The 13,850-nt window shown below is 32.5% G+C and overlaps 1 protein-coding gene across 2 annotated transcripts in view; it reads right to left on the bottom strand.

Annotated features, from left to right (window-relative positions):
* Positions 1–13,630, bottom strand: part of LOC145305194 (uncharacterized) — a 35,527-nt gene extending 21,897 nt beyond the window's left edge. For both annotated transcript variants that reach the window (XM_080146747.1, XM_080146757.1), the window contains exons 1-13: positions 13,522–13,630; positions 12,558–12,729; positions 11,740–12,152; positions 11,467–11,591; positions 10,471–10,558; positions 10,091–10,240; positions 9,586–9,683; positions 9,131–9,220; positions 6,378–6,450; positions 5,868–6,001; positions 3,535–3,588; positions 1,298–1,359; positions 605–673 (exon numbers count right to left, since the gene is read on the bottom strand). In XM_080146747.1, coding sequence (XP_080002873.1) covers positions 605–673; positions 1,298–1,359; positions 3,535–3,588; positions 5,868–6,001; positions 6,378–6,450; positions 9,131–9,220; positions 9,586–9,683; positions 10,091–10,240; positions 10,471–10,558; positions 11,467–11,591; positions 11,740–12,152; positions 12,558–12,729; positions 13,522–13,611 — 1,618 coding nt within the window. In that variant the 5' untranslated portion in view covers positions 13,612–13,630. The remainder of the gene's footprint in view (positions 1–604; positions 674–1,297; positions 1,360–3,534; positions 3,589–5,867; positions 6,002–6,377; positions 6,451–9,130; positions 9,221–9,585; positions 9,684–10,090; positions 10,241–10,470; positions 10,559–11,466; positions 11,592–11,739; positions 12,153–12,557; positions 12,730–13,521) is intronic.
* Between the last annotated feature and the right edge of the window lie 220 nt (positions 13,631–13,850).

The raw sequence follows: 13,850 nt of genomic DNA, 5'->3' as shown, positions 1-13,850 counted from the left end.
TCTGTGGGGCTCTGGCGTGCTGTGCCGTGCAGCCTAGAGACCAATTACAATTTTTCATCCTTTAAACAACTTCTTCGTGTCCTTTAGAAGATTCCATATTTTATCTGTTAATTTTCCTAACTTTGGACAAACTTTTTATGTAAAAAGTAAAAGTTGAAAGGATACTCGGATGCTTTAAAGTGTTTAAAAAAGATAAATGACCTTAAATATTATGCAAAAGTTTTGTTTTGCATAAAAAAATTGTATCCCTATTTTGGAAGTGTTGATTTCGACCATTTATCTTAATTAATGGAAATCACTTGACTTACGATCTCAGCCAAATGCAATTATATACAATACTAGCGGTTGCGACCCTAGCATCTAGTGACTCTGTCTTCAAAGGGACAAGAATGTGGCAGATAAGTAACCTGAAACCATCAAAAGGCTTAAATCTGAAACTAAAAAAGCCTAAAAACATTCCTGAACCTATGTAGCCACGTAGAAAATTACATAATCTACATGAACCTTTTTTTTCTAAACTTCTGTAAGACAGTCTGTGTTACCAGTGTACAAAATGTGCAGAAATATTCAAAGAAGAAATTTTAAAATTCAAAATGTATTTCCTGATTGACATGTCTCTTGAGTTCATCATTGGTTAGGAACGTGTGTGGACAGTCACTACACATCAATCTTTCTAAAACAAAATATCAAATTCAGATGTTTCAAATATCTGACTCTAATTCAAGGAAAGATAACCTACAAATTCAATTCTTTAAATGGATACCTAGGTAAAAAATAGGTGAAAAGGAACCAATGCATGGATCTAAAAATCTGAGGAAAATTATAAAAAAAATCATTTTTAAAAATGTTAATAAATATAGGTACAAAATATGTTACTTTGATTGTATTTTTTTTCTTGAAGATATAACCTATTCTTAGATTTTTACTCAAATCTTCGTTTAAATGTTGGCCTTGCAACGCTGATTAACTCGCCACATTATGCGAACCTTACGTGTTTAAAACCAAAAAAGGTCAAAGAGATAATATGATTTCTAGTATTCATTCGAATCCGGTGAATAAGAACTGGTTCTCATCCATACGATAAAACTATGTCTAGCATCGTATTATATCCAGTTTTCTACGAATACAAAAATGTATAATCATAAGATTAAAATCAGTTTTTTTAGCTCGTACCTTCGTCATCTAGGGGCTAAAAATAACTGGTTTTAATCTTATAACTGTACATTTTATATCCGCGGAAAGCTGATTATAATGCAATGCGAGAAATGACTAATTCATCATTTAGGATTCAACTAACCTGGCAGTAAAGTTGCATGAACAGATTCTAAATGTTCTCTGAATACTCTGTACTCTGTAAACCTAGAATAGTGAGGAACTTGAATATACTTACACTTCCAGTTTGTGACGGCTTTTGAAAGATAGGATTCAATCAATCAAGGGGGGGGGGGGGGAGTTCTGACATTTTTGCGTAAACAGTGATTATAGGCTTTGTCTTTGGAGTGAGAGGATAGGTTATTAGGGATAAAATCATTCTTATATGATGAATTTCCCCCAGATTTAAGATTTTTTGGATAGGCCTCCAGGTTCTGGAGCTCCATGCCTCCAGGTGGTCTCTGTACAGGTAAAAATGAAAAAAAAAAATTTAAGAGTTAGATGTCAGCTTATGAGACAAAATATGTATGTTTTTTTTTCTTAAGACATGTGAATAACAATCAAAAAGAAGCATATTTTGTTTTATAAGTTAACCTCTAACTCTTCAAAAAAAATCTTATTATAATAATCACTGTTTACGCAAAAGTGTCAGAACTCCCCCCCCCCCCCCCTTTAAGTCTCTGGAACCAAGTGTCTATAAACGAATAGGAGTGTAGCAGTCCCGGTAGTTCCACCGCAATTTCTCACAAATCTGCATCTCAATGAAGCACTTGCAATGCCTAATTTTAGCGTTCTACTCTTACAATAATTACGGATACTATGCTTTGGCAAAACCCTCATAGATTATGTTAAAATTTCATGTTTTTTAATCAAAAAATAGCAAAACTAAGACCTATTAAAGACAACAGTAGAAATGCTACCTTACTACACTGTAATACACACAATAGCCCAACTTTTGTAAAAAACATTAATACAAACATAGAAATCAGGGAGTAAGGGAGGGGACAATGGGCAATTAATTCAATATAAGAGTTATCAAAGAAAGGGCATGAAATCCAGTTTAATCCAATAAATTTGTAGGAAATTATAAAGGGATTGTTAATTGAATAATAGATTTTCATAGCGTCATGTAAAGTGAAATCACAACTTGTTTTTGATGAAATATATTGAGGTTTTTTGGTGTGATTTTTATATTAAAAGATTATTGGACCCGGCCAGTTGCTACCAAGAATATGACTGCCCCTTTTTATTCTGTTTATTTTCCTTGCCCCTTGCCCCCACCTCCCTTCTCCCTTCTCCCCGTCTGCTACATTCCAAACTAACACAACGAGTGTTTATTTCCCTTGCCCCCACTTTCCTTATCCCTTCTCCCCGTCTGCAATATTCAAAACATACATAACGAGTAGCGGCATTTCATGCGCAAGTCCCCAAACTCAGTCAGAAACTGCTAAATTCTTGCACATTCCCTTTAAGCTAGTCCCCAAAGTCTGAGACTCCTAAAAATTGAATATACGATCCATTGTCCCCTCCCTTACTCCCTGCACAGAAATAGTGGTAATAAAAATTAAATATGCATCACAAGAACTCATTTGGCACCTTACAAATTGCACATTATTCAAGATTATTTGAATTTGTAAAAATTAAACTTGTATGCTCATATTTCAGTTAGGTATATAAAAGATTCTTCTAAGATTTTCAGTAACTACTATAAAATATGGGCAACACTATTCTCAACTAGGAATATCCTGGAGAAAGAGGGTCATATATTTTCGTAATTCCGTAAAGTTTGGTGTTGGGTTGTAGTCAAATGCTGTTATTAAGTCAAATTGTTCTTAATAAGGTATGAACCATATCATACATCTACATTTGACGAACATTTGACTAAAACCCAAAACCTAACTTTACGGAATTATGCAAAAAATTGCCCTCTTGGTAGGTGGTAATTGAGTGAAGTCATTGGTTAACGGCAATGCGCTAAAAAAGTGTGAAATTTATTAAAATCAAGACTACTTTTAACTTTCAATTCTGGAATATCATGCAAGGATTTAAAGGTATGAGACATTGGCCGATAAATTGATGTACATCCCCAATGATAATACACAAAATCACCCCTTCTATAACGAAAAATTAGTGGTAGAAAAGTTTGAACACTCAACATAATAGACTAACCAATTAAAATTCACGAAAGTCCCCAAAGTTGTTAAGCTGGAAAAAAAGAAAACGAAATTATAAAACTTTGGGGACTAGTGTAATAAACAGCCCATTGTCCCGTATCTCTCTGTATATCATGTCAATAGAATTAGACACAACATTTTACCCACCCTCCTTTTGGTATTGGTTGAGAATGGGGTAACCAGCACGTGTGATTTTAATAACATTTACCTTTGAAGGCAAGCAAGGCACTGTATAGGATTTGTAACTGTATAAAACATCTTCCTAAATAAACAAAATTAAACTTCAAGAAATGAAGGGGCAGTCAGCAAGCTATGATGCTAAAAAGAAATCCTTTAAATTGTGTTTGTTTAGATCATATTTTGGTTAGATTGGTGAAGAACAGAAAGAATTGTAGCACAGACAAGTAAGGGGAAGGTACGTTGCATTTCAGAAAAATTATTTTAAGCATAAGTTACAAGTATACCATAAATCAAAAATAATTTCGTTTTACAATAAATAACAAACAATTAGACATCAATAAATAAGTCGCCATGCTGTTTTTGTAAAAATATGCCAGCTACATAAATTCAATTGCATACATCACAATAATAAGATTTTCAATTCTTAATATTTTTAAAACTACATGGTAGAAAATTGAAATTCTTTCAAATACATGCCCCATAAATGCAGCTTAAACCATTAAAATATAAAGTTAAATAAATTCAAGATTAAATGCATTTCGTGCAACTACCCCGTTAAATACTTTAGAATTAATGAAACATTGCTAATGCCAGGAATAAGGTATAACCAACAAGCGAATCAATTATTTAAGCCTATTTCACCATAGTTGCTTAAAACCTGTTTTTTGGAAGATTCAATTGTTAGCATCAAAATACTTTGGTAAACGATATATTATTACATGGATATTGCACCAAATAAATATGTACTCTAATAAAATTATACTCTCAGCTGGCTAAAATAACGATACCCCACATCTTTGTCCTATACCCAATCCCCTCCCCTCCTACCAGTTGAACGAACTGACTAATAAATGAGTACCATACAATCAAAGAGAGAGTTGAAAATGGACTGTTAGTTCCCAAGAATGTTAATTAAATCAGTCCCCAAAGATTTATATGAATGTTTTCCTATTTGTTGGTTTATTACTTTTGTAACATAAGTGAATTTTGATTGGTTGTTTCATTAAGTTAATTGTTAACATATGTCAACCACAAATTTAAATTTACAGAAGGGGTAATTTGTGTACCATTATTGGGGATGTAAATCAATTTATCGGCAATTGTCTTATCCATTTAGATCCCTGTATAAAAGCACTCTAAAGTGGCAAAAAATATTCTCCTGTCAATTTATCCACATATACTACATCCATTATTATGGTGGATAATGATGATGAATTATAGTTCAACGGAATTTGAGTTTCCAATTGTGTACATAGTTTAATCATCCTATCTCAATATTCACTACTAGCTAAAAAAGCTTCAAACTTCCAAAAAAAATCTAAATTTGAAAAACTAAAAGTTTGAAGCTTTTTTAGCTAGTAGTAAATACTGAGATAGGATGAGGAAACTATGTACACAATCAGAAACTCAAATTCAGTTGACCGAATTATAATGTGTAAAGTTGTCATTGGTTGTTGAAGGGAATCTTTTCTATATTAGATGTGATCTAGAAATATACTCTCTAAATCCGACAATAGGAACAAAAATAGGAATAATCTCTACATATGAATGATTATGAAAAATTCAGATTTTGTTAGATAAGGGTAGTAATTTTGTTATTTCGTTTGCTATAAATGGATATATATATATCGTGTACAAATTTCTTCCCATTTAATGTGAAGCATATGACATTACATATTCGTCATTCATATTAATGGAACCAATTCTATATAAGTATAAATAAACAAAAAGGTTTTAAGATAGACAGATTAAAAGTCCAGATTGACCATCTAGATATACTATGTCTATTCAAATTATAGTTAAAACTAGAATCTTTATTTTTAAAGGACTGTCCTTAATAAAAAAAACTAATTATGGAAACTTTTAACTTTATTCCTTAAACTATTTCTGTTTTATTTTAAGCGAATATGAAAACCCTTTGAAAAATGTAACCTCTAATTATTAGGTTTTCTTACGGGTGCATATAGCGATGAGAGAGGCAAAGTTACGAGAGAGAACTACAAAGGTTACCACTAAAAAAAGAGTAGGGTTAACTTATCAGTAGGAGGTCAGAATTTTGATCATGATTCTTTCAAAATAAAATCTTCTTAATTTTTTTTTCTGGCAGTGGACAGTCCTTTATTATTCTTACTTCAACTTTTGTCTGCTATTATTGAATTTTTTTGTTTACAAAGAATGCACAAGATTTATAAAATGCCGCGATCTACCTCGATATCTTGATGGTGAAATACAAATTTGCCCCCCAACGACAGCTAAAAAAGTCAATCTAATAAAGGTTGCGTTATTTTGCCCCCCAAATTAATTTTCGAATTTATTTGCTTGTTGGTTATACCTTATTCCTGTGCTAATGCTGTTATTTACCTACAAATGAGAGAATGAACAAGAAAGCTAAGGATACTTTTCTTAGCTTCAGTATATTTGTTACAACCGTTGCAGAAAAATGCCTTCGTGTCTTTCTTGTAAATGGGACTATGAAGCAACTTGTTTTCAACACCCTATAAAAAAAAATAACATTAATCTATTACTTATTTCTTGAACTTAATTTCAGAACTAGCAAATATTTACCTTTATTTACTAAAACCTAATCTACTGTAAGTTGATTTAATGATTGGCCTATGCAATAGTTTCGTTAAACAGATTACCTAATGAAAAGGGGGAAACTGATAACCAATCAAAATATAATTTAGTCCCCAAAGTTTTTGACCCAACAAATAAGTAAACATTAATATAAAACTTTAGGGACCAGTGTAATAAACAGGCCAATGCCCTCTCTCTCGGTGGGAACAAATACCAGGCTAGAAAGAATATTATTATTTTCGTTTGTAAATTACTCATTTGACATTATTAGTGCAAGAAAAGTTAAGTTTTTACCTGATGTTCTAATTTTGAATGCTTTACAAGTTCTGAATTCATACTGAACAACTTCAAACACACAAAACATATGCTGAAATAGATAAAAAGTATCGAGGACAATCTTATTATATTAGAAGATTTTTTACCGTGTGTAATGGACAATATAAACATAGAATTAGATATGTTTTGTACGTTGGTATCCAATTGATAAGAATTTTGAAAAATGTTTTTAACAATATGTTAGCATATTAAAGTAAAACTATAGAGGGGGGAGGGGTTAAATAACTGTATGTATGCCCTCATCCCATGGACTTTTAATTGGGTCTTTGAATATCAGCTAATAGCATCGTGAATTTTAACACAGCCAAGTCGCTACAAAAAGAGCAGAATATAATTTGCTAGCAGACGAAAAAGGTCCCCAAAGACAGGGGCCAGGCAGTTGTCTGGATTATACATCTTCTATGCTCAATACATTTATTGCATATTTATATATTATATATAGGTAAAGAGCTATATTGGTAAGAATGTACATATTAAACACCTTTTACAATTTACTAAAGATGATCATTAATCACACGATTTTTGTATAAAATTATATTCAATTTTATTATTCAATCCTTAACCTTAATTGTTAATGTTTGTTTGCCCTCTAATCTTATTAGTGAATTTTCGCTTTTATAGATGTTCTTGACTTTGTTATTTATATAACTTTTTGTCATATTCTTTTTTATACAGAAAGAACTTGTGACCTTTTTGTAAAAATTTTAAAAACTTAGGAGGACCAATGATCAATTTAAATAATTTTGAAAGGCGAAGCTTTTTCTATAATTAGGGTTGCATGGGTCCGTACGTCCATCCTTGCGTCCGGAGCGGATAGCTTTTTTCGTTAATTTAGGCATGTTAGAATTGTCCTTTTGCTTTAAACTTTGCATGGTGATTCCTGAAGTAGTTTAGAAAGCGCAGCAATTTTATAATCGTTACCATAAAGTTCTTACGTCCATTATAAACAAAGGGGGGGGGGGGGGAAATGTGGTGACTCGTGCCACGACATACCAGCAATTTTATTTTGGGTGCTACTCCCTTAGTTTTAGAGATAATTGGGTGAAATCTTTTGGGCTGGGTCACTAATTACCCCAACTAGAGGTATCTTTCAAAAAAAACGGCGGCGGGTCCGCCGCTCCCGCCGTTCGCCGCCATTTTCCGCCGCCGCCAAAAAAAATATATCTTAAATTCAGTGCCTCTCCTAAGCTTTTAAAGATATTGAGACAAAACCTTTTGAGGTAGATCAGTAAAAAATATTTGAATAAAAAATGGCGGCGATACCGCCGCTCCCGCCGTCCACCGCCATTTTCCGCCGCCGCCGCCAAAATTTTTTTTATTGCATTTCTCGCCGAATTAGGCAATTTGGAATCATTTGAGACCATGTTATTTTTTTCAAAAATTTTTCCCCTTATAACCAACCCTGCGGGGGGACTTAGTCATTTTTTTCAAATTCTCGTTTATCAGGGTATATCTTAAATTCAGTGCCTCTCCTAAGCTTTTAAAGATATTGAGACAAAACCTTTTGAGGTAGATCAGTAAAAAATATTTGAATAAAAAATGGCGGCGGTACCGCCGCTCCCGCCGTCCACCGCCATTTTCCGCCGCCGCCAAAATTTTTTTTATTGCATTTCTCGCCGAATTAGGCAATTTGGAATCATTTGAGACCATATTATTTTTTTCCAAAATTTTTCCCCTTACAAGCCGTCCTGTGGGCGGCGGAAAATGGCGGTGGATGGCGGGAGCGGCGGTATCGCCGCCATTTTTTATTCAAATATTTTTTTGCTGATCTACCTCAAAAGATTTTGTTTCAATATCTTTAAAAGCTTAGGAGAGGCACTGAATTTAAGATATACCTTAATAAACGAGAATTTGAAAAAAATGACTGAGTCCCCCTGCAGGGTTGGTTATAAGGGGAAAAATTTTTGAAAAAAATAACATGGTCTCAAATGATTCCAAATTGCCTAATTCGGCGAGAAATGCAATAAAAAAAAATTTGGCGGCGGCGGCGGAAAATGGCGGTGGACGGCGGGAGCGGCGGTGCCGCCGCCATTTTTTATTCAAATATTTTTTACTGATCTACCTCAAAAGGTTTTGTCTCAATATCTTTAAAAGCTTAGGAGAGGCACTGAATTTAAGATATACCCTGATAAACGAGAATTCAATATCTTTAAAAGCTTAGGAGAGGCACTGAATTTAAGATATACCTTAATAAACGAGAATTTGAAAAAAATGACTGAGTCCCCCCGCAGGGTTGGTTATAAGGGGAAAAATTTTTGAAAAAAATAACATGGTCTCAAATGATTCCAAATTGCCTAATTCGGCGAGAAATGCAATAAAAAAATTTTTTTTGGCGGCGGCGGAAAATGGCGGCGAACGGCGGGAGCGGCGGACCCGCCGCCGTTTTTTTTGAAAGATACCTCTAGTTGGGGTAATTAGTGACCCAGCCCAAAAGATTTCACCCAATTATCTCTAAAACTAAGGGAGTAGCACCCAAAATAAAATTGCTGGTATGTCGTGGCACGAGTCACCACATTTCCCCCCCCCCCCTTTTATGTGACATAATTATTATCCGATTGGTCTGATTGGAATACTATTCCTAGGACAACAAAGTACAATGTTATAAACAAAGCATCTCTTCAATCAAGTCCTGAAAATGTGTGCATGTCCTTGAACATTATCCTTCGCTTGGCTCTATGGATGTTGTCATCCTTGTTATGTTTGTAACTTACCTAACTTGAGATTGTATAGAACTAGAATTAGTTAGAATAGCAGCGCACCATAGTTTTTGGATTGAGGGAGTCCCTTGTTTTAACATAATTCTAAATAAATACAAGACTAGGTATAAATAGCAGGTTATATTTGTGTTTGTTTTTATAAACATATGTTTTTATTTCCTTGTTAGTTGTAAAAATATTTCCAGTATCGCTTCCAAACCGATTAATATCCAGCGGATTAGAACCGGATTATCAGCTATACCGAAAAAAGTATGTATAGAATCATATTATATCCAGTTTTCTACATATTTAAAAATGTACAATCATAAAATTAAAATCATTTTTTAGACCGTGATTCCTGCAGTTCGGGGCTAAAAAAGATTTGTTATAATCTTATCATTGTACATTTTATATCCACAAAAAGCTGTTTAAAATACGATACGATAAATAACTATTATCATTTATTATACCTATATGCTGCTCTATCTGATATTTTTCCTTGGTCTGTTAGAGATTCTGTTGTTCTATTTAACAAATGTGGAGATTTTTCGCTGCATTCTTCAATTGCCTTAAAAATACAGAAAAAATAAACACTGAGGCTGTTTATTAAACTAGTCCCCAATATTTATAATAACGTTTTACTATTCGTTTGCTTTGAATTAAGATTGTTTGGATCATTAAGTTAGTGTTCAAACGTTTCAACCACTAATTGTAATCTACAAAAAGGGTAATTTTGGTTAAAATTATTGGGGATGTACATCAATTTATCGGCCATTTTCTTATCCTTTTAGAATCCTGGTAAACACTTAGGAAACCTAAGTTGCTTCATTTCTAAAGTGTAAAAGTTCTAGGATGTCTTTGTACTTATCCCTCTTTTATTTTTCAGATAACTGAACTTAGACTGAAAAGTAGATACGGATCAACATTTTAAAAATGTAATATGATTTTAAAATACCTACCTATCAATTTCCTTACCTTTAAATGTTTCTTTGATTTAGCATGATCTAGTATGTGACTTTTTCTTTGCCAACCAACTAAGCAACGACAAAATACACATTCGGCCTCTTCTATATTTGGAATTTTCTCCAACCAAGGATAGTCTTTTAATCTTTGGCTAAGTTTTCCCTAACATTACAAAAAAAACATTACCTATATGTATACTTTAGTTAGTATAGAAGAGAAAAAATAAAAAGCAAGAAATATGTGTCTTTAATAAGGATACTGAAAGATAGTTTAAATAACTTGTCTTCTTAAGCGGAGTGAACAAACTTTATGTAAAAATTTATTTTAAAGCCATGTTCAAAATCTATAAAAAAAAAAGCAGATAGGTATAAAGTTACAGTAAATAAAAATACCTGAGTGTTTTCGGATGTTTCATTATTTTGATTATCATATATTTCGTGTGGGTTTTCTAACATTCTTATCTGATTCTCTAGTTTAGCTCTATAGAATGAAAATTAGTTAAACTAAATACGTATAAATTGTAGTAAATATTTTTTTAAGAATTGATAAATATTAAGGAGGAAGAGGACATCATTGCATTTTTTGCTAAACAGGGTAGACTTAAGAAATCTGAGAATTTTGGAGTTTAAGGGGTGGGGGGGGGGGGGGGGGTCGCGTAATGACATCTGAACTTAAACAGTGAGTAAAATGGTCTAAATATTGAGCTAGATTCTTGAAACTTGGTACATAAGCCTGGTCCTATAGGTACTACATCTAAATGAAAAAAAAATCTGAGCAAATGGGGTTTTTATGCCTTTTTTGGTCTATTTTGATGTAAAACTTACCTTTAATTGTTTTTTCTTAGGTTATTTTCCATGAATACGCTGTGTCTATTCACAAGGACATTATTTAAGATGATTCAGCAAGTCGGGGACCGACCCCAGCGGGCTAGGTGGGTGGCTTGCAGGGTTTACGTGCATTTTTTTCATAGTTTGTGTTGTCAGATATAAAATTTTAGGTTTTTTAAGATTCGAACCCCAACTTTTTAAATCATCCTAAATAGTGTCCTTATGAATAGAATAATAAAGATATATTGTATTCAAGGAAAAATACTTAAGAAAAAAAAATAAAAGTAAGATTCTACATCAAAATAGACCAAAAAAGGCCTGAGATTCCCATTTCCGCAGGGTTTTCTTATCTAACCTAAAAATAAAAAATCTTGAATTATTTGTCATTTAGATGTAGTACCTATAGGACTATGCCTATATACCAAGTTTCAAGAATATAGCTCAATATTTTGACCATTTTGCTCACTGTTTAAGTTCAGATGTCATTACGCCCCCCCCCCCTTTTTATTATAAATTATCCTGACCCTATTAGCATTGTGTTTGTAAGCATCTGTTTAGTACCTATCTTTATCTGTTAGTTGGAAATCATCTGGTTTAAATTGAGAAGCTCGATTCAGATGCTTTTGACTTTTCATATGATCATTTACACGACTTCGTTTGGTCCAATCCAACAAAATTTTGCATACCTAAAAAATTGAAAATATACCTAGAAGTTGTCATTAACAAATAACTACTTAAGAATTTTGAAATGCTTGCATGGACGTATATAAATTAGTTAATCAAAAGTACCTTCATCACAAAAATTTTACTACATTTTAAAATTTGATTCCTTACCTTACATATTGTATTGCTTTTAAACTCCATAAGATGAGGATATTGTTTCAAGCGTAACTTTAAAGAAATTCTAGATCCAAGACACTTTCTCTTCTTTCGTTTGGGCTTTAGAATATCTACATTTTCCTGATCAGAAGTTTCTACAGTTTCATCAAAGTCACTTCCATTATATTTGTCAATGTTTGGTGACTTTATACTTTTAATATTTGATGATACATCTTCAGATATATTTTTTTCCTCTGAACTTTCACATTTTACTAGGCATTCTTTTTCAAGCTTTATATTTAAATTTTCAGGTACGTTTGAGTTGTTAAAAATGCAGTTGTCATCTTCAAAATGTCCCATAAAAGAAATGTCATTTAGAAAATTGATTATTGATTGTTTTTCTTGATTGTCGACACAGTTAACAAAACCTAACAAATGTAACAATGAAGTAACTTACATAAAATGAATGAAAACAACAATTAAAAGTGAATACGTACCTATCATGTATAAATAATACAATTTAGGCCTAGCATATGATATTAATTTAAAGAGGGAGGGCTGGGGCGGATGAGACACTTTTTTTAAAACCAAAACTAAAAGTCAGAGGAAGTTAACTAAAATAAGAGTTACAGAACTGAAGTTTGGAATGGCAGTTGCTTTGTCTAATTTGGCAAGAAAAGTTTCACATTGTACCTCTTTAAAGCAACTACGATGAAAAATATCAATGCTGTGGCTCTTCTTTGTTGAGTCCCTTTTTTTTAGTATTAGTTTAAAAATGTGTCATAATATATCCTCTCCCCCGCTCCCCCTTTATAACATTAAAATAGACCAACCTGTAGATAAAAACTTCAAAGATTTCTTAACAATATTCTTTTCTACATTATCACATATTATAAAATAATGATCCACATCTTCATTGTGTTTCTGTATTAGTTTTGTAAATATTTGTAAAGGTAGAAGATTACAGCTAATGATTCCATCTTTGCAACGAATCTCTAAGTCTCCCTGAGAATATATTAGAAAGATCAGTGGAAATTGACAAAAATCGGCATTTTGTTCATTTCAAGTTAGTAAATATATGTGTAAAAATATTAACAAACCACGATTATTTGTACTATCCTGACTGAACAAAACTAGGTTTAACAGGATCTGTTTCCTTTTGATAAAAATTAAACTTAAAACCTCTTAGGTAATATATGGGTAAAATGTTTAAAATAAAATAAATATTAATTTGAATGGTAAGAGCTATAAAGTTATAACACACGAAAATAATTCAACTCAGGTATAAGGTATACCTAAGGAAAAGCGAAATGAATCTAAAATAATATTTGGGGGGCAAATGGAGAGGTCGTCAATTCTACGATGTGTTGCCCCCCAACGATAGCTGAAAAACACGTATGGGTTTCGTGATTTTTTTCCAAATTAATTTCGTTATTGGTATAAGCTGAATTCAACTAACAAGTATGAAAGCAAAATATATGTTTGATTAAGGAAATAAATGCACATTACAGAAGTTCTTTTACTTTGATGTAAACTCCTAATAAGCATTTTATTAGAAAAGGACTATATTTATATTAGTGATGGGAAAAAAAGCTATCCCTCTGTGACGGACGGCCTTTAAAATACTGCTAGAATCCGGAATCCGCCAAAAATAAGAATCCGGAATCCGCAAGAATCCGTCACTTTTTTTGACGGATTCCTTCAGAATCCGGAATTTAGCCCAAAATTCGACGGATTCCCATCCCTAATTTATATAATATTTTGTGATTAAAATAAGAATAAAAATATATGACCTACCTGGTTGGTAATGAAAAGAGATTTTAAATGCTCCTCTAAAGATATTCCATGCAAGATGTTTGTTAGCGTAACTCTTTCATTTTCTTCCATTTTGCCCCTAGAAAACAAATTACCTAGGTAATTATATTTTTTTATTTAATTCCCCTATTTTTACTTTACTTCCTAATTAAGTAATGTACTTATCTAAGTTGGAAGGTTATAACAATATAAAATATTGATAGCTAAACTTAAAATGTATTTATAAATGGTTTTATATTTAGTGCACTGCAGTTTTGTCAAGTATAATGCGCGCACTGTGGGATGAGCATTCTGCAAAATACACAAAATCT

Source organism: Acartia tonsa, chromosome 2, assembly GCF_053477335.1.
Source record: "Acartia tonsa isolate MP-2025a chromosome 2, ASM5347733v1, whole genome shotgun sequence".
Taxonomy (NCBI): domain Eukaryota; kingdom Metazoa; phylum Arthropoda; class Copepoda; order Calanoida; family Acartiidae; genus Acartia; species Acartia tonsa.
The sequence above is the reverse complement of the archived record's forward strand: the minus strand, read 5'-3'. Positions and strand labels throughout refer to the sequence as shown.